Source organism: Zootermopsis nevadensis, unplaced genomic scaffold, assembly GCF_977971745.1.
Source record: "Zootermopsis nevadensis isolate Lab colony 2312 unplaced genomic scaffold, Znev_1.0 Znev_ptg000003l, whole genome shotgun sequence".
Taxonomy (NCBI): domain Eukaryota; kingdom Metazoa; phylum Arthropoda; class Insecta; order Blattodea; family Termopsidae; genus Zootermopsis; species Zootermopsis nevadensis.
Window position 1 is genome coordinate 4,395,239 of NW_028259135.1, and position 22,137 is coordinate 4,417,375.

The 22,137-nt window shown below is 37.3% G+C and overlaps 1 protein-coding gene across 2 annotated transcripts in view; it reads right to left on the reverse strand.

Moving 5' to 3' along the window:
• The window catches only part of LOC110839568 (putative G protein-coupled receptor B0563.6), a 138,261-nt gene that overhangs the window by 56,599 nt on the left and 59,525 nt on the right, over positions 1 to 22,137 (reverse strand). Inside the window, exon 1 of one of the 2 annotated variants that reach the window (XM_022083909.2) lies at positions 12,092 to 15,469. The exons of the other annotated variant lie outside the window; for it this stretch is intronic. Coding sequence (XP_021939601.1) covers positions 12,092 to 12,347 — 256 coding nt within the window. The 5' untranslated portion in view covers positions 12,348 to 15,469. Of the gene's footprint in view, positions 1 to 12,091; positions 15,470 to 22,137 lie in introns of those variants that run through there. 2 annotated transcript variants of the gene reach the window in all.

A 22,137-nucleotide genomic window follows, 5' to 3' on the forward strand; every position in this document is an offset into this window, starting at 1 on the left:
TTCTGGGTTGTAGCGCCGTGTAGACTGGTAAAAGATTACGACTCAGAGATCCTTACTACCTCCATCATAATCTTCCTGATGATGGTGTCAGCAAAAACCTCTGAAACGTTTTTAAAACTTCTACCATACTACACTGAGGTACACCCCAGAACACAGATAACTTAGAAAACAAATATATCTACTTATATATCTATTTTATTTCTTGTAATGTGATTTAAATGTATTTAATAAGGTAATATTATTCTCACGTGAAGACGGCAGATGCTTAAATCTACCAGTCGCTTAATTGGTGTTCTGACGACTTAAGAACCAGTCTGTTCTTTTTGTTGAAACTCCACTGAAACTTTGTAACACGAGAATTGCAGTATCCCTTTGCTACTACATATATACATAGCCTGCAGCTGGTGACGATGTCATATTTATGAGTTCTGTGTCTCCGGAGACAAACTTCAGAGTACGGGGTCTCATTAGACCACGAATTCCCTCTCTTAATTCCTTTATACCGTAATTACAAGAGTCTATCAGTATTATGCATAAAAGTTATTTTTGGCTTTGTCAATCATCTAAATTATAACATAATAAAACTATAACGTTTCGGAAGCTGAATTCTGCTTCCGTCTTCAGGTAAATGGTGGAAGAAGGCATGAAGCCTATATATCGGGTTCATCTGATGGGCAAACGCAAAAGAATAATTTTACATATGAAACGCGCCATCGTCTGAAAACGTCAGACTTCGACAATCAATATTAGTGAACCAGAACAGCTAAAAAAACAGAATATCAGTTAATTTGAGACGAACGTAAGGAGCGTTACATAATCAATAATGAGAATGTTTGTGCATAAGAAAGGAATTTTTTTTTCCTGTACGTCACATTTCACACACTCTTCACTGTCTGTTCGCTTGAACATTTTGTTTGTTGAGTTAAAACGGTCAGAAGTTAAAAGTCCAAAAATGTCTCTAGCATAGCCTGGAGTGTTGTGATGCGTCAATGTGCAATTCAACACATACAACTCATAGAAAACACACCAGGACTAGCCACGCTGTGCTAAAACATTTTTGACAAATATTTTTAAATTTTAACAGCTTTAACTGGACTAAAAACAGTTAAATGTGTAGTTTTATGAGATGATAATGTTGCGTCATATTGTGTTGTGATTTTATCAGTCTAATCACAATAAAATATTATTATTAAATATTAAAATATTACAATTAGCATTTAAATATATATATTAATATATTTTAATAAATTTTAAATATTTAAATGTTAATTGTAATATTTTAATATTTAATAATAATAATATTTAATAATAATATTTATTGTGATTAGACTGATAAAATTGAACAAGTGTAGTTTTATCATTATTTATATTTTTTACTCTGTCTTTATGTAAATATCGAAATGGTTCTTAAGTTCCAACTCGCTACTGCATGCTTCTCATGCAACCCTCCCGATTTAAATTCATAAGATTTATCCCCTTACAGTAAAAGCCACTAAATGACTTAGCTTTCCAAATTATCATTTAAAATTAAATAATAAAATAAAAATTTCGTTATCTGTTTTTAAAAATTCCACTATTTACCACCCTAACATCTCCACTCTAATTTTATCCTTATTATGAGGACGAGCTGGCATTGCCTGGGAAACTTCGAACAATAAGATTATATTTCTCCATGCATAAACAGTTCACTTCACCATATTTCCCCTTTACTTCTACTCCCCCCTACTCCTCCTTTATCTTCAAAGGGTTAACAGGGAGTAAGGATACACAGTGAATTAACTAGCGCAGAACTTAGTCTAGTACCGATATCTTGCGAACACGACAGAGTAATTAAGTCTGGGTTCAATAAAATTCGAGGAATTTAAGTGACTTTTAGCTTCTCAAGAAGGATTTGGCTGTATTAAGTCGGTAATTAATGGTGGGTAAGTGACAAATATCTGTAAAGATATTAACATTGTGTCGATGTTGAACGCGATATCAAAATACCAGTACAGACACATTAAAGATTTAAGTAATTATATAGTTTTGTTAATTCTGTTTCGGCTATCAAAGTCATTTCATTACCAGTGGTTGAAGCCCACGCAGAGTCTCGTACCTCGGGGTGATATACGGCCCAGCACAGGGTGGCAGTAATAACATACATGTAAAACGCAACTAAACCCGGAAACTACAGGAAAACAAAGCCGTTTTATTGCATGCTGATGCGACCCGTACTACAATAAAGAAGAGCATTAATGTTAGTCCTTCCATCTGGCCTGAAATGTAGAACAAGAGACCATTTACTGTGCTGTTGCTTCTAGCGGATGCTTACTAAGTACCCGGAAGTAAAGAAAAAATTGACGACGGTCATGAAGTTTCAAAAAGCGTAATATTTCTTTGCAAATACTATCGCGATTTTTTGCTTGGATTTTTGTATCTGTCTATTTACTTTCTGTTATTTTAACATATTTATTTCTCTGATTACTGACATTCTTTATGTCTATTATTAAAATCTCAAAATATTAAGGGCATAATAGGCAATGTCTATTTCAATTTAAATGTTAATTTGTTAGTTCTGATAACTCAAGGTTAAGGGGACAGCCCATGTATGGGGTTTACAATTAAATAAATGACTGATTAATTAATTAAATGGATGAAAATAAACTTTCGTCTTAACCGTGTTTGTCTGTCTCTGTATCTGTCCGTCAACTCACATACACGCAGAATGCCTATTATTAAATAATGATTCAATTCAATTCTCCCTGATGACGGAGGCAGTATGACCTCTGAAATGTTGGTAAACATCGGCCTTACTGCACAGCGCAACAACCCAGAAGACGGAAATCTTCATACTCATCGCCCTGATGACGGAGGCAGTATGACCTCTGAAATGTTGGTAAACATCGGCCTTACTGCACAGCGCAACAACCCAGAAGACGGAAATCTTCATACTCATCGCCCTGATGACGGAGGCAGTATGACCTCTGAAACGTTGGTAAACATCGACCAGACTACACAGCGCAACAACCAAGAAGACAGAAATCTTCATACTCATCACCCTGATGACGGATGCCGTATGACCTCTGAAACGTTGGTTAACATCGACCAGACTACACGGCACAACAACCCAGAAGACAGAAATCTTAATGCAAATGACACTTGTTGTAAGCGCATTCGCTATCAGCACTTCCGCATATCCGCCGTTTCATTTCAGTATCATAAGGAATTTCAATATCCCATCCGCGGCCGAATTTAAAACCTGTTACCTGCATCCAACCTTCTCCAGGATTACCAGAGAATATAATTCAGATGATAAGCCTAGCATTGAACAATTCTGGCAATGCCTTAACAGAAAAACATTTCCCGTTTTACGCCAATTCGTTACGCGCGAAGATTTATATTTAGTGAAAATTATATGCAGAAATGATTCACTGAATTATATAAGCATTCATTTACACGTCTTGCTAACCACGTCATGTTGATGTGGTTAGAATCTTAATTATAATAGAATGTACCAATTATGTGCGGCAAAGGGTTAATTATATATCATCGAAAGATATGTTGTAGTATATTACAAAATAATTTTTCAAGCTTGGTACTACTGATTGTATTTTTTCTTTGCAGTTACACATATTGTTTCTAGGACTATATAGCTTTTCTTCAGGAACAGATAAAGGAAATAGTATTACTGTCAGGATGTAAGAAGTAAATGGAAGAAGAGGGAAAAAGAAAGAAAGAAAGAAAAGCGAACATCCTTTAACTCTTCAAAATTTCTTGCATCTAACGTACGTGACATGTCAATAGTTCCAAGATCTTATGTGATTACGCGGATTGAAACCAAAGCCCGAAGTTCTGCGCTGTATATAAACACCACGGACGATCCAGCGACGATATATTCACAACGAAACCTTTCTCTGTATTTCTTCTCCAAATGTTTTATCAAAGAAAACTTTCCTCAAAAGACTGATGATCTTTGTGGTATGAGGCCAATAATCCTACCCCAATCTTCCACCCACCATCGATTCACTAAACCTCCTCACTTCAACCCTGAAAGTGAATGCAGCCATATTTTTTGAAGTGTTTGTATACGACCACAGGACTACATAGCTTAAAAACACAGAAGACCACAAAATGCCTTATTTTATGACTTCGTATCAACAGTAGAGATCCTGATACCTCATTCCTTAAAGTGACTGGCTAGAAATCTGAGGGTGTTATGTCTGCACAGTCATTGATCTCGTGCCCAAACAGCTTTTAATTCGAAAATTAACGAAAGGCATCATTCCGTGTGTAAATCGAATGCAGCGTGATGTTGAACATTCACAATTAGTGTTATCATCTAGAATGACTTCCCCACACGCACTCATAAGTTTCTCAGCATAAGACACACTTTACACTACATGTAGTTTACATACCAAGCTGTAAGGAGCATAAACCTTTTTGAGAATTCGAGAAATTCGCAAACTTATGGAAACTTGAGGATCATTACGGTGTTCACAACAGCCAGAAGAACGCAGTATACAACCTGTCACCCTGTTTATTTCGTGTCCAATTTAATATTATCCTTCCTTCTACGTTTATTCCTTTCACTTCATAGTTTTTGACCGAAACAGTTCATAAATTTCTCATAACGCTCTTACTAAAAGTCCTACATATTTTGTTCCTAGATTTAATCGTTGTAAGAATGTAAATTATGAAACTCCTCAATGTATTTTTTTTCAGGCCTACGTCTTAAGTCGTGGGTTATTTCAAGCTATGATTCAAAATTCTCGCTGGAAAAGTAAGAAAAACAAATTAAGGCATACAGTGCCTTCCTGGAATCGAAACAGAGCTCTTCAGAATATACTTCCGGCGGTAACTGCCTTCCTGGAATCGAAGCGGAACTCTTCAGAATATACTTCAGAGGGTAACCTGGTCGGTAAACCCGCTATTACCGAGTTCTACAAATCACGAGCTGACTGCTGGCTATCGCGAAGTGGACTTCACAGCAGGACTTCCCGTCAGTGTGGAGCCTCTGGTATCCCGACATGATAATCCAGTGTCCAGCTTTCTTTACATTGCCGTAGTCACATCGGGTCTCTCTCTCTCTCTCGCTGCCCAGTGTTCCGTTCAGACGGACGACAGACTTGTTTCAGCTTCACTCTTATCTTTTCTATTCTCTGTAGTACCTACAGGCTATCAAATTTGAGATTATCACGTTGGTGAGAATGTAGATCTTGGTTATTGTACCGTTTTGTTGACTTACCAACTCAAGACCAACATAAATAATCTGCATAGTTTTGTCACAACCTATCGTCCTCGTATTTAACAGAAACAGCAGTAAACCTAAGTGATTATTTTCTTAAAATACACATCAATAAAACTTGCATACTTTTCACAGTCTATTGCTAAGCAAAATTGACGAACTTACGTTCTAAAGTGTAACATTTCTGCACCCACCTCACAAACTAGTGGCAACTATTTTGGCATTATTAATTAGTAATTCCAAGCAGTAGAGACCTTTTTCATAATCTGATAAATATTCACATGAACCAGATATTCTCCTCCTTTTATGGGATTCCAAGATATAAACAGTCCGCTCCTGAACTATCATTCTACACTGCTACAGATTTCTTTAGGATCTATTTTAATATTATACTTCGACTTAAGCGTTGGTGTTCGAAAATGACCTCTAACATTTATGTCCTATGAATAGACGTTAAAATGCGTTTCTCACACCTCCCATTTGTGTCAAATACTCACGAAACTTATTCCCCTCACTTTTATCACCGTAAAATGTTCATTAAAGTGTCGCTACTGAAGGAAAGACCATTAAGGGGGTAATCTAGTAGTATGATAAGATGATAGAGTTGCGTCATATTGTGAAAATATATATTTAATTAATTAATCTTGTCCGTCTAATCATAATTTAAAATTAAGATAATTAAAATACCATGTGATGCTCCTTATCGAAACATTCGATTTACATTTAGAGCATCTCTTTCTCACTACATGTTTCAGTTCTTAGATGAACCATCTTCAGGTGTATAAAAATTAAAATTATACAAACTTAAAACTTAATCATAATTTTGCATATAAGAAATTATGATTAAGTTTTAAGAAAGAGATGCTCTAAATGTAAATCGAATGTTTCGATAAGGAGCATCACATGGTATTTTAATTATCTTAATTTTAAATTTTAAATTGTGATTAGACGGACAAGATTAATTAATTAAATATAATAGTATGATATCAAAATTAAATTTATTATAATAATGTTTGTTGCAGTGGAATCAGATAATCCGCTAACATGATAACCTACCGAAAGAGGACCATCACTAACGAAAGAAAGGAAGAAATTGTAATGTCTTATAAAGCTCTTTTCCTTTCCAAAGTACAGTATAAAACCATTTAGAACGTTGTCAACCCAGGTTTACGTAGCACAAATGATCCCATTTTACTTACAAATTGTTTTTCTGCTTTTTGAACTGTGTTCATAATATTAATGTTAAGTTACCTGTTTTGTGAACGAAATAATTCAACGGCGCGTGCAAAATTAGTTACGTCGACACCTAATTGAGTTCCTGGATATGAAAGGTCAGAGTTGAGGCTAAAACAACAGTTCATTTTGCAGATTTTCAAAACAAAGTACCGTACCGCGTATTGACTCTGAAAATAAAAGTTTTACGACACGAATTGAGTTTTTACTGGCGCTAAGAGCTGAGAACATCAAACGGCTTCTTTCACGCAACTCTGTAAAAACCAATCCGTGACAGAATACAATAATTTATTTTTTTTATTTACCACGACAGCTTTTATAATCGTTTTCACTTTACTGCTGCTCAACTCCACAAACGTAGATGGAGAGATTTTACTTCAATAGTCTGTGATACGCATTCGAAACAGGAAGAAGGGCGGGTTCCACAACTGGTCTAGGCAAAGTAGCGACAGACCTGCCACTGCCGGGAATTGAAACGCGTTCATCCAGCTCGTATAAAATACTTTTACTGAAAGATTCCTGTACACACAATAACATATACATATATTTGCCTCTGCCATGATAAAGGGGAATTAAGTCCTAAAATTTGATGTAACGGGAAACAATCTTTGGGTATGAAGATATCCGTCTTCTGTGTTGTTGCGCTGTATAGTCTGGTCGATGTTAACCAACGTTTCAGAGGTCATACTGCCTCCTTCATCAGGGCGATGAGTCTGAAGATTTCTGTCTTCTGGGTTGTTGCGCTGTGTAGTCTGGTCGATGGTAATCAACGTTTCAGAGGTCATACTGCCTCCGTCATCAGGGCGATGAGTATGAAGATTTATGTCTTCTGGGTTGTTGCGCTGTGTAGTCTGGTCGATGTTAACCAACGTTTCAGAGGTCATACTGCCTCCATCATCAGGGCGATGAGTATGAAGATTTCTGTCTTCTGGGTTGTTGCGCTGTATAGTCTGGTCGATGTTAACCAACGTTTCAGAGGTCATACTGCCTCCTTCATCAGGGCGATGAGTCTGAAGATTTCTGTCTTCTGGGTTGTTGCGCTGTGTAGTCTGGTCGATGGTAATCAACGTTTCAGAGGTCATACTGCCTCCGTCATCAGGGCGATGAGTATGAAGATTTATGTCTTCTGGGTTGTTGCGCTGTGTAGTCTGGTCGATGTTAACCAACGTTTCAGAGGTCATACTGCCTCCTTCATCAGGGCGATGAGTCTGAAGATTTCTGTCTTCTGGGTTGTTGCGCTGTGTAGTCTGGTCGATGGTAATCAACGTTTCAGAGGTCATACTGCCTCCGTCATCAGGGCGATGAGTATGAAGATTTATGTCTTCTGGGTTGTTGCGCTGTGTAGTCTGGTCGATGTTAACCAACGTTTCAGAGGTCATACTGCCTCCTTCATCAGGGCGATGAGTCTGAAGATTTCTGTCTTCTGGGTTGTTGCGCTGTGTAGTCTGGTCGATGGTAATCAACGTTTCAGAGGTCATACTGCCTCCGTCATCAGGGCGATGAGTATGAAGATTTATGTCTTCTGGGTTGTTGCGCTGTGTAGTCTGGTCGATGTTAACCAACGTTTGAGAGGTCACACTGCCTCCGTCATCAGGGCGATTATCGCCCTGATGACGGAGGCAGTATGACTTCTGAAACGTTGGTTAACATCGACCAGACTACACAGCGCAACAACCCAGAAGACAGATATCTTCATACTCACCGCTGTGAGAACCTCAAGTCTTACAATCTTTGGGTATATTCTCACTAATAATGTTCACTGATATTTCAAAAGAAATTATATAAATATGATCATGCATTATCCACGTAAACTTAAGCTTCAAAGTGATATAAAACATTACCATTATTTTTATCAACAATCCTTTACCCTGGCATCGGGTAAACTGAACACAAAAAACAGTGTGGAGAAAACATTAACACTGAAGATGGCCGTATTCTGTGTTGTTGCGCCGTGAAATCTGGTACGTTTTCCGACGTTTCAGACGTTCCTACTCCTCCCTTCAGCATGGTGATGATCACCCTAATAATAGAGGTAGCATCTACCACCAAAACGTCGTTAAACTACCAGACTACACGGCGCAACGACTCAGAAGACAGCAATCTTTGTTCTCGATTACATGAACACTTCATGTACGCACGCACATGCCTAAGGATAAACTTAGTCTGTATACGGAGATGCTTTAGCTTGATAGAGTGAGTGAAGCGGATATATTTAACGTCACACAGAGTTTAGTGGATTTTCCAAACTGTCGTTTCTCGTAGTTGTGAAGACCCGATAAGAAGAAGTATGTTTCGAGTGGGCTTTGCCTGTCAATACCGGGGATGATATGTCACTCAGGGAACGTGGGACAGAGACGGAAGGCCTCCTGTGGGATTCAGTTTTCCCGTACACACATGGAGTCAGACCTAGCGAACAAGAACTGCGTCCGATAAAACAAAATTTATTATCCCGCTAAAGTATGAAGCTTACTCGTATTACAATATTGATCTCCTGCTTCAACCGTCTTTTTGAATGAGGCAACTTCGCACCTCTAGTGCAACATCTACCTTCCTCTTTTACTCGTCCTGAAGTTTCATGACCCGAGGCAGATTTAGACCACCTTTCTTCACCCATCCCGTCTATAGGGTCTTTTTATCTGTAAGTAATGTATTGTCTGGGACTGCATTACTCACTAAGTTTTTTCATATTTCAACATTCCTTCTTTCTCTAATGGTGCATATACTCTAAGTTAGTGACAGCGTCGTTATATAAAATACCAAAACAAAACATCTAATCATGTAAAAGACTGAATTATAACTTCTAAATTTCTGCTGCGTCCAACATTTTTAATCTCCGTCTTTTGCATCCATATCACATTGCCTTATTTTAACGCTGATTTAAGCAACATTTTATATTATATGATACAGTAAATTCAGGACACTGTTATCCAACGACGCTAATAAAACAAAGTTCTATTTTATATTTCAAACTTATCTCGACATTCCAGTATGTTCGATACATCAATTTAATACACCTACTCCATTATTTTATGAATTACCACAGACCTCCATCCTGCTAATTCTTTTCCTTCCTAAGATAAAAGACCGAAGTGAACAGGGCAAGTTTTGAAGGCCTTATTTTGACATCCCAGGCATCAAATTAGGTCACGTAAAACTGGTATCTGCCAGGTAAAATACAAACGTAAAGCTACACGCCATTTAGACCCTTGTGGGGAGAGGCGGTATAGCTCCTACTTAATTCTTGACCTCGGCACGAGAAACGAATGGGCGGTAAGCGTCACGCGCCGGGCGCGTCGTAACCCCGGAAAAGGACATCGGCAACCACTGGACAGGAGGCTGGGTGGGCCCCAGAGCCGATCTCGACGCAGAGGCTAGAGGAAAATTCCACTGATGATGACCTCTTGAGGTCGAAACGCGTTTGGCACTAGTGTCATTTATAGTGTTAACAGTTTGTTTGTTTGTTTATTTTTATATTGTAGAAACGGACAGAAACTTTTCCCCAGTCCAATGCGAACTAACCCCTCCCCCCTAGTCAGTGGTTAATGCTGCCACTGTTTCATCATAGAAATTTGAGGTTGTGCATGTCGTTGTTACCCTCCCTTAGAAATCGCAGTCTGGACGCGGAGGATTAACTACAAGATAAAAAGAATAAACTCCTTGGAACGTTTTATAGTGACTGTCGGTAAAGTAATTCCCTGTTTTCACGGAAACAAAACTTTCGGAATTTACAGAAGTCAACCACTTTACCCTATCTCGCGAAATATCCCACATATTCGTAGACTACTTATTTTAGATCAATTTCAATATCAACCTCGCATCTACGCCCAAATCTTCTAAGGCTTCTCTTCAGACTGAATTTCCCGACAAAACTTTTGTACGCATTTCTCAATGCCACGTGTGTGCAACACGTCCACCTTTCGAATATCAGAAGTGAAATCTTGGAGTCAACCAACTTCTTAACTTTGTGAGAGAAATGTGGAGTCACTGATCGTTACGACAGATACCGCAGTGTTGTAGTTAGGTGGTATGAATATTTATTAGAAAATTTGTTTTCAAATAACTGCAACCTACTTCTTCACTTAAAGTAATAAAATGTCTCGCAAGAATTCCAGGAGGAAAATTCATTAATCTACATGCCATTACCTTTAGAAATTTTTGATGGGAGACAAGTAAACAGAGTTACTTCCCTTTAAAGCGAACAAAACACTTCTTCAATTTTCTAATATCGTTGTTTCTTAATAATAACTTTATTTAATGTGAAATTTGAGATTTTAACGGACGTGAATGTGACAATGTTGTTCTTTGCGAGGCCATGCGGACATGTAGGTACAGACCGACGTTTGGGTGAAACTGTCTCCACCTTCTAAATTGATTTAGCATGTTACTCCGAAACGTCGGTCTGTACCTACATGTCCAAAAGGCGTTATAACAGAAAAATAGCATGGGCAATTTCAAGTTGCTTGTCGTTATTACTTATTTGAATTGTTAAAATCACTGTCAACTAGACCACAAATTACCTTTCCTGTTATCTTCCATTCATAAGCAGCTGTCCATTATGCTCAAAATTGACTGATAATTTTTTTTAGTTTCCGATGATAGTACCCCTTCTGCTGAAGCTGGACTACAGGTAACAAGAAATATCTAGGATTAAATGCTTAAGCTAAGGCGATAGCTAATCTATGTCAGAAGGTTTCCGATGACGGTGCTTTACAATACGTAAAATTGTTATTTTGTTCAAATTAACCACTACGTTTCAGAAAGTGGATTCTGCTTTCTTCTTCAAATATAAAAGGTAGAAAGAGGGCATAGTGCCTATCTGTTGAGCCCCCCCGGTTGAGCTAGGCTCAGACCTGGTCCAGCGAGACCCAGACAAACTTTCTCTCCTCTTTCTCCATTCTTTACGTGACGACGAAGCAGAATCAAGCCTCCGAAACGTAACAGTTACACAATTTCACAATTCAGAGGATGAAATAGTCCAAAATTACAACTTTATATGTTAATCTTAAAACCTTGCATTAAGTGCAGTTTTATCTAAATACATAAAATCGTGCATACAAACAAAACTGTGACCATTTTGAAAAGACACTTAGTGCCAAATGCGTTTCGACCTCAAGAGATCATCATCAGTGGCAAACAAATTTATTCATATTAAATTATACAATTCATAAGACGATGGTTTATTATAAAACATAAGATGTCGCACTTTATAAAACCATACTTTATGTAACGCCACAATTGACGTTAACTCCACAATAGTCAGTGAATTAAGTGTCTATTCAAAGTGTAAATAGTTCTGTTTGTACGCATGATTCAATATATATATATATATACATGTTAAGATCCCTGGTATTATAAAGTGCTGTTAACTTCAAACGATATCTTCTAGCTGGCAGCTTCGTAACGGTCCTTTGCCCTCGACGAGTTAACAGCGCTTCAGGAAACAAATATAATTGTACAAAGATGGCTGTCTTCTGGTTGTGGCGATGAGACTCATGACCTTGATGATGGAGGCAACAAAGACCTGTGAAACGTTGACAGACTTATCCCAGACTACACAGAGCTACCACCCGGAAGACAACCACCTTCGTTCTTACTGTCGTAAGGAACTGAAATCGTAAATATAATAATTTTTACCTCTCATGTAGATGTACGCGGTACCCTTCATGTTACGCCGGGTCAGCACCACGAGATTCAGCACGTTTCCCAGAATCCCAAGGCAGCAAATGGCCGGCATGGCCACTCCGTAAGAGTAATGGCGCAGCGTCTCGTCCCTAGGGTCGTCGTCTGCTTCTTCTCCAGGATGCTGAATGACCAAGGACGTGGAGTTACGGAACGCCGAACACGAAGACGCATCCTCTCGCTCGGGTAACAGAGACTCCAGGCTGCCCATATCGACGACACAGTGTTACGTTAGGCTGGACGCTTCATTAATTTCTTTCCCGTATTTTAACTTCTTCGCTGTGCGGTTACAACACTTCTAGCAAGTCAGATTTTATATCAGAATTGTAGTAAAGTACTTCGCAAATGTTCGTGGTAATTTTTCTTTTTTCAGGAAGACGAACACAACACTTTCCGCTAAACGGATTTACGACAGCATATACTGTATATCTCTTAAGCATTCGTTACTGTGACATGCTGCTTATATTGACAAACACTTGAGTAACGAGGTCATATATGAAGTGTTTGAATCGTTTTGTTTCAATTATGAGATAAGAAACTTAACACATGTCGTACGTATAATTAAATTTTCTTTTTACTTAGATGACAAAAGACCTACATTAACTCTGTTAAATATATACTTATACGCACCATAATTATTACATGTTGCGTAGTATTTGTAATAATTATTACTTTATTATTTACAATTAAAAATATGAGCACAACTTTTGTAAAAGTAACACGGAACATTGTAAAAGTAACACGAAACATTGTAACATACAATGAAGTTATAATATTACTTGATTTTTGCTTACATAAGTTTCATATACTTTAAATGCGCACTGTGCAAGTAGTATTATTATTGCGGACGTCCTATCTACATCTGGTGAGTTATTTTCCAGTTATTGGTTTACTAATTGAGAAAATATCTTCAGTTTTTATGTGAAGCGATGTCACAGAGCTGATAACATTTCAACCTGTCTCTTATACTGCCTCACTATCATAAGATTCCAATTATTTTCCTTGAATTACCGATGAAATGCGTATAGCATTCTCTTCTTAAGCAACTGCGGTTTCTTTGTACCTTTAAACGATTTCCAAACTGAAGGAGCATGACAATTAGATTTCAACCAATTATCACTTAATTTTCTCCAAAATATTGTAGTATTCATTTATAATATAAGACATTAATAGCGTGAAATAGGTTGCCTATCTCTGAAGTCAGCTGTTTTAACAATCTCTGCTTCCCATGTGGCCAAATGCACGCGACCTCAGACTGCTTCTTGGAAACCAACAGGCCGACCAGACAGACCACAGACCGAGCAAAATTAATGCAAAGAAAGTTATTTTGGTATCGGAATCCAACAGCAAAATTGAGGTTATCAGTTACGTAAACCGATTATCGTAAGATATTTAATTTAAAACTGTTATAAAACTAGAAATACATTTAAAACACTGAAATTAGTTAAAAAGAACAGTGCCTGATGGCTGAAATGTGTCCGTTTATTTAATTAAATTCATGTCATTTTAGAGAACGTAAAACAATTCTGTATAATGGAGATACGCAGTCGGTTTGGACATGATGTTTCAAAGCAAGTACTACACGTCACATTTCTTAATGACGTTACAAGCCTTGTCACTTCCAATAAAAACTTCAAAGCTTTACGGAGATTTTGCACGAGTTTATATAACAGCAATCCTATATGAAAATAATTTTTTCAAGTCTTCTGTTAGACAACCTCGTTACTAAACTAACTAAAACCTACACTTTAACGTTTAAAATACTGAACCTACTTCAATCTTGTCGTTTTTATGTTTGTATTAATCTGGATTCTTCAGTCTACAGATTAATCTGTTGATTTGTTATAATACAATTTCCTGTCAATTATTATTCGCACGTTTATTTCAAAGGGAGTATTCGTCAAAGCAATTAAGAGTTATTGACACATTCCCACATAGACAGTCACCTGAAGGCGGCTCTGGCAATGAAGGCTAGCACGAAATTCGTACTGCAGTTGACAACTTGCTATCTCTACTTCCAGACAGCAGCACAAACACTTGCCAGTTTTATAAGATTAATCACTGCAATTCATAACGATCCGGGTTGTATAGAACGACTGAGGCAAGTTAAATTTAAGAAAAATAATTAATAATCCCGAAAGGGTACAGCCAATCACAGCTGATTGATGACTTTTGGGAGTAATTTACACTGCCAGGAAGTGGAACACAATCTTGTTAGGGAAACCAGACTTTCATAATCTGCGTTCTGCACAAACCAGTTCCAATAAATTTTAGTTCGTCACGAAACAAATTATTTAACTATATTAAAACACACGACCAGGAGCCCAAGACAAAGATAATTTAAAAATTTATAACATATTCTGGAATATCAATAATAAATATTATATCTGATATCTCAATGTTTATCAGATAAAGAAACTCGTTTCTCTTCTAATCGTCTGACGAAGATAAGCCTGCAAACAAGAATTGAGGTCAAGCTAATGTGTTTAAAAATTACGTTTTGTCCATTGTAGTGCCATTTGTTCCTTGACTTTAATCCAGGAGACACACGTCAGAAAAATTAGTATTATAAAAACACTGCTCAAGGTTCTACTGAAAACCATCGTTGGTTTACAGCTGGATAACTCACTTATACTCTCTATGACTTTAAAGGGGCACAATTTTTACAGACGTAAAAAATTCCTTCCCTAATTCATGTATGACACAGTACGAGTCTGCTGTATACGTAGGAATTCACAACGAAACACCTCCGGTGGGCTGATCCCAGAGGTACTCCATTACCGGCACAAGCCAAGACCCTCGCCTTGTATAGACATTTTCGTTGTATCCCTTTCCAGTTGCGCCTAATTAAATTCTTCTTCACTCATTCTATCATTTCCTCACTGATCTTTACACAGAGCAGAGTGTTAACAAGAGAATGGGTTTTATTCTCTACGATGACATAACATCGTGTTTCAACTAAATCTGCATACACACGTAAAACGAGATAAAGTTTCCAGTTTTAAAATATCTAAGACAAGACTGAAAAACTGTAAGAAAATTCATGTAAAAAGAAAATAATAACGAATTTCATTCAGATGTCCATACTTTCCGAAGCTTTGAATAAAAACAAGTTTGTTACATTAATATTTAAGAACAACTGTTCAACAAAATGTTTAATCACATAACCGTCCCGTCTTTGGATGAACGTATCGGACACTATTGTGTTTCGCCCTGTTGCCTTCCCGGAAGAGGGAGGACTGATGCAGCCCGCTAAACACAGAGCTTTATATATATATATATATATGGTGGAACTGCTACGCGACCTCTCGAGGTGATCGACTGATGTGATCGATACACGCTCGTTCCATGCTCGCGACGCCACTCACGGCGCTACACTGTCTGTCAACAGGTGATTGCGGCTGGACCAACCCTTTACGCGTCTGCGCCGTCTCAACTCGATCCCAATTCTCGAGAATCGATCGTAGCATTACTATCACTTATAATTAAACAACCGCGTTTAATTATGTTTGTACAGGAGAAATGTTTCGCAGCGTCACTGCTAAGACAGCAAATGGAAATTATAATTATTACAATTATTGGCTTAGTAAGAACTTAATTGATACTTTGTCATAAGACACAGAATTTAGTCTTTCGCAAGTATCACAATAGTATAAAGTATCCAAGCTATGTTTTCAAAATTTACGGAAAGAAACCTTTATTACTGTTTCAAATCTAAAACTTCTTGACGATGGTGAAGAGTCAATTGAATAAAAATTTTCTTGGATATTATCCATCGTCTAGTAAATATAAAACGTAAAACGCATTTTGCAATCCCTATCTCCGGACGTCCGGAGATAGGGATTAGCTCTATCTAGTGGGCCCAACTGTGTAGGAACCTGAAGACGGAGATAGAGTCCCATCTCCGAAACGTCGTTTTACGTTTTATATTTACTAGACGATGGATAATATCCAAGAAAATTTTTATTCAATTTATTACTGTTAACGAAAACAAAACTTATTTTCAGATTTTGAACAAAATTTTGTACAAAACGGACACCATATTTGAATAAATCCACGATATCTGTGTTTAAGAATTTCAAGTAATGGCCTTTAATGTTTATTTTATTCTCTGCGTAAAAGAAGCTATGAATACATTAGGACTTCATTTTAGGGATTTTCGTTAACAGAAGTTATCAGTAGTTCTTGATTACTTACTTTTAATTTCAGGCTGAATAAAGGTGTTGGTTCTTTGATAATAACTTAAATTAAAAATCACTAAGTTAAAGTGTAAAAATGGATAAATAAACCTAGATACATTTAAATTGAGTAATGTTAATTTGATCACGAATAAAATTCTACTAATATCTTCTGAAGATAGCCGTCTTCTGATTTGTTGCGCCGTGTAATCGGATAGAATTCTGACGTCTCAGAGCAACATGCAACCCAGAAGACAGATATCTTCATACTCGCCGCCAAGTAAACTTTAAATTTCCCAGTAACTTCTTTGCAACGTGACAGATTCTTATCAGTACAACAACGGTCTCTGGATTTGACAGCAAAGGAATAAAAAAAACTACCCACAAATTGTCCCTATACACAAAATGCAACAACGCTGTTGCTCTACCATAAGATCAACCGAGTACCTCGAAAGAATTAGTTCGGTTGCATTATGTTTAGACCATATAAACTCACTCACTCACTCAAACGTACAAGCTTAATCGTTTATAAAGCAGAAGGCGTGAATTTTGAAGATTTATTTAGCCATGGAATAGAATTATAAAGTAAAATCCCGCACTAGAACGTATCTTAAACCTGAGATGATAATGTTGCGTCATATTGTGTTGAATATATACTTGTTCAATTTTATCAGTCTAATCACAATAAAATATTATTATTAAATATTAAAATATTAAAATGTTCGATTTACATTAGAGCATCAGGCTCTAATGTAAATCGAACATTTCGATAGAGAGCATCATTTTAATATATTTTAAATATTTAAATGTTAATTGTAATATTTTAATATTTAATAATAATATTTTATTGTGATTAGACTGATAAAATTGAACAAGTGTATCTTAAACCATTTAAATTAAATTCCATCTCCGTGCTCTACTTGTTACCCATTTTAATATCATCCTCCCTTCTCCTAATTCTTCTCAGTTGTAATTTATTAAGATATTGAAATTAAAATTCTGGATGCTTGTTTCATGGCTCCCGTTCGTGCTTCATTCCCCATCCAAACCGTCCACCGTATTTATTTTAAAAGTATCAGGTGAAGACAGCACATTCCGAATCCCCTAATTGCGTATTTTTCGTCTCTCAAGCTCTCCTTCACCATTTGTTGCGTAGGGAAGGGGTGTTTAAATTCAAGTATTAGTCGATATTTTCTGTTTTGTCGATCGGGAAAGCATGCGCCCTTACAGTACGCTGCTCGTGTCAGCACCGTGGCACAGAAATTCCCCACGAGTATCTAGAGGCCTTGGTTTAACACGAAAACCACTCCCTGCAGGTACACCCCGAAGTTACACTGATCCTACCAAGCTACTCATCCACTTTAAATCTTCTGCAGGCAGTGACCCGGAACCCATAATTGGGTCACGCAGAGGAGAATCAAGTGAAATCTCATAAACTAGTAGCTCTCCGGGGTGCACGCATCATTAGGCGTCTATTATTGATCGGTTGATTGCTGAATTTTTATTATATTACGTCTGCATAAGTCATGGTGTAGAATCTTCTTTCTTTTACTATAAAAATTTGTGATTTCGTCGTCGTCGTCAATAAATTACGTCATCAACAATATCAACTATAAACAAACTCGGCATTGTTGTGGAACACGACAATGCCGAGTACAACACAACAATGCCGAGTTTAGTGTCTTACTCAAGATTTTAAAACGCAACCAACCCCCCCGAAGGGGTTGGTTGCTTTTTAAAAACTTAATCGAGCTCCCCCGAAAGGGGGTTGGTCAAGTATTTTAACCCTCCATTCGGGGGGTTTAGTTTAGTTTCTTACACAAGATTTTAAAACGCAACCAACCCCCCCGAAGGGGTTGGTTGCTTTTTAAAAACTTGACCAACCCCTCCGAGGAGCTCCGAAAGGAGCGTTCTGCCCTAGTAAACTGAAAATTAACATTATTGTTAAGAAGGTAATAATTCAACAAAACGTTTATGTTGCTTATTATGAAGTAATATCCGGCATTCTCGTGGACTGGGTCTTAATTCTTAGTTTATTTAATGACGTTGTTTCAACCACAAAAGCTGCATATCTTTTATCAATATGTAAAAATTAACATGAATGGTGAAAGAATCGAAATATGAAATAAGATGATAATTACATACATGTTATTATCACTTTCTTTGCGAAATCCACAAAACACTTCTTAATTTGATTTTCACAAGCTCAGACTTGTTTGTCTGTCTGTCTTGCAGCGTCATTAAACAACCTGAAAATCAAAATGCGCTTATTGTTTCAGAACATCGCTGTCCATCTGAATGAAAGTTGCACAAGCTGTTTCCCTTTAGTTGATCCAGTGTGTTTCGACTATGAATTAGTCAGAATATATGGTCGCTTTAGAGGCAAACCTCTGTGAGGGTCAAACTAACCTCAGTTGCGATTATAGTGGGGAGCCAGGTGCTTGATTGGTTCCAGCCCCCCGCCACATTCATCACCGCGAACAGCGAAAACTCGGCAAAGGGAACCAGCTTATAGTTCACAACAACCTTTGTGCCAAACAGGGCTTCAGTAATACACTTTAACCCTACTAAACAATTAACAAATCTCACTCACCCACAACCTCTCATAATGAACTCCATAGGACACACGCCTTGCTCAAAGACTGACAGTCTCTCAGTTCGTAAATACATTCCCCGCGTTTCATGAAACCCTAAAGTTCATTGCCTTGTTGATTAGAGCCCACCACTGGATCCTGTACTAAGCCAGACGAATTCACTCCTTAACCTTAAACCTCAGTTCGTTATAAATCGATTGTCCTCTCTTATACGCGTTGGTTCACCATATTATCGTTCTGTATTACATTTCTCAACTAAAATGTAAGCAACTCTTATCTCCCTATGCGTGTTGCATGTCTCGACCATCGCATCACTAATATCTCGTGAAGACTGATAATTACAAAGCTTCTCAAATAAAGACAAATAAAGAAAAGACAATACGTAATTAAGTTATTTAAAGGCGTGAATCATTTAAGGTTGAATAAGACATCAGCAGCCACGGTGGTCTAGCGGTTAGAACGCTGGCCTTGTAATCCTGGGGTCTCGGGTTCGATTCCCAGCGATGCCCGAATTTATAACTTGTGCTGGGCAAGGCCGTGGTCTAGGCAACACGGAGTTTTCCTCCGGGGGCTTCCCCGGTTTCTCCGTGGCATCCCAACAATTACTCCATTCACACACAAAAGAAGGCAATGGCAAACCACTTCTGGATCATCTGCCAAGAACGTATATGAACAGGTCCCAGTCCGAGAAAAGGATGGAAGGATCCTGTTCATATGGACCTGTCGTCAGACAGAACACTAAAAAAAAATAAAAAAAATAAATAAGACATCAGCATGATCGTCTCCTGTATTAATATAGTGGATGGGAATTGACTGACTTGATAAGAGTTATTTACACGTGTTTTAATCCTAGATTTCATCTATACGTGATATAATAACACTGTCCGTTACGGAAAATTTTACATTAATTTCAGACGCTGGAGACTTTGATTCCAAAAAATGCAAACGAGGCTATGTTGACGCCTATGATGGGGCCTGGAGGAGTTGCGTTTGGCAGGAATTTGGCTTCAGTCGCCCTGAAAATGGTATTCACATTTTATTCACTTTGTAAATACATTTTATAAATGTTCAATTTAAATTCGTTTTTTGTTTTAAATAATGCTGCAAAACTACTTAAGACAAAAAAGGTCCATTGATTTCAACTTTGACAGGTCACACGCTAAGTTAGTACCATTATAGTTGACACAGAGTATTTGAAGAAACAACAACAACAATAATAATAATAATAATAATAATAATAATAATAATTCAATTCAATTCTTTATTATTTGTGTGCTGTATCAACAGCCTAATGGCCAATTACAGATACAGCACAGAGACGAACTCACAAACACAGTAAAACATAAAAGGTGAAACAAGCAATATATAAAATATATTGATACGGAAAAAATACACAAAAAATTACTACTAACTACATTAGGATATTTGTAAAAATAACATGAATCAATTAAGTAAATGATACTATTATAAAATGTGAAAAAGTGTGCCAATTTTCGTCTCGAATATGTCCAAATCCCTGCAGATGACATTAGCAGCTGATGCGCATCTAGCAGAAGGACTGTTTTTGATCAAAGGGCTAAAACTGAACATAGAAAAATCTCTCAGATTCCGAGCAGGAATGCGGAGACCGACAGCTTCCAGAAGGGAAAGGACAGCATTTAAAACCACGGTAAACCTGTGCAAGGAACAGTGCATCACTGCAATGCCTTGTCTTACGCAGGGTCTGGAGTTTTAAAAACTCTAAAGCATCAGCATATCTGTAATGCACTTGGGGGAGGAAACGATAGTAGCAAAGGGCTGCAAACTTCTGCTGAATACGTTCCAGTTTGTTGGCATCAGTAGTCGTAATAGAATTCCAAACGACCGAGGCGTACTCGAGCTTGGATCTAACTAAGGTTACATATAACATATACAGGCAATCGAGACAAGAGAACGAAAAGGTTAATGTGCGAACAAGACCCAGCAACTTAATACAATGTGAAAATATGTGGTCAACATGGTTGTGAAATCGGAGCTTGGAGTCGATAAATATTCCCAGGTCTTTAATAGTATCGGTACGTGTTATGGAGGACTGAAAAAGTTTGTAATCAAAGATCAAAGTAGTGGTTTTCCTGGAGAAGGAAATTACTGTAGTTTTACTAATATTGAGTTTCATGAAGTTGGCAGTGAACCAACCTTGTACCGAGTCAATGTTAGTTTGAAGTTCATTGCAGTCGTTGGGAGATTTAATGGCACGAGAAATTTTGATATCATCAGCGAAAAGAAGGCATTTAGAATGATTAATTACTTGGCATATGTCATCAATAAACAAGTTGAAAAGTAGAGGACCCAAAACAGATCCCTGTGGAACACCAGAGAGGACCACAAAAGTAGACGAAAGAGTTCCAGAAACGCGAACCTGGGATTGTCTGTTGGTTAAGTAACTACGAAACCAGTTTACGTAACCATCAGAGAGCCCAAAAGCACTGAGCTTCTTGAGTAGAAGAGTATGAGGCACAAGATCAAATGCACTGCTAAGATCAGAATAAACAGCTTCAGCTTGACCCTGGGAGCCAACTATTGGATTAATAAAATCTAGATAATAATAATAATAATAATAATTGGCCAACACCCCGGGCGAACACGACGTCAGGGAACTTCAGAAAACTGCAATTTTGGGAACTTCATACATCATTAGAAAGACGCTGTCGTAAAATAAAATTATATAATACATATAATCAATTTTATTCACCGTCTTTACACAAGCTTATATATTGTTAAAATCACATAAAATTATAACATTTCTTCATTTGATATTGTTACATTTTAAAATGTAACAATATCAAATGAAGAAATGTTATAATTTTATGTGATTTTAACAATATATAAGCTTGTGTAAAGACGGTGAATAAAATTGATTATATTGAAGAACACAAGCATGACGCAATTAAGATATAAATTATATAATACATGTAATACATATTAAAAACAAAATGTATCCCGGAAATAGCTGCTGTCTTATGTACCTTAGGGACAAGGTCTGTCTCGGGTACATGGAAGTACATACCCCATAAAGTGGTGAAGAGATGGGATAATAATAATAATAATAATAAACTATGCGACTGATGATTTATTTTGTTAATGAGACGTTTCGGCCCACTAGGGCCATCAATAGTAAGTGTGGGTATGTGTATAATGACACTTATTACCTCAGTGGTATAGTTGTTAGCGTAATAAACTGCTACTTGAA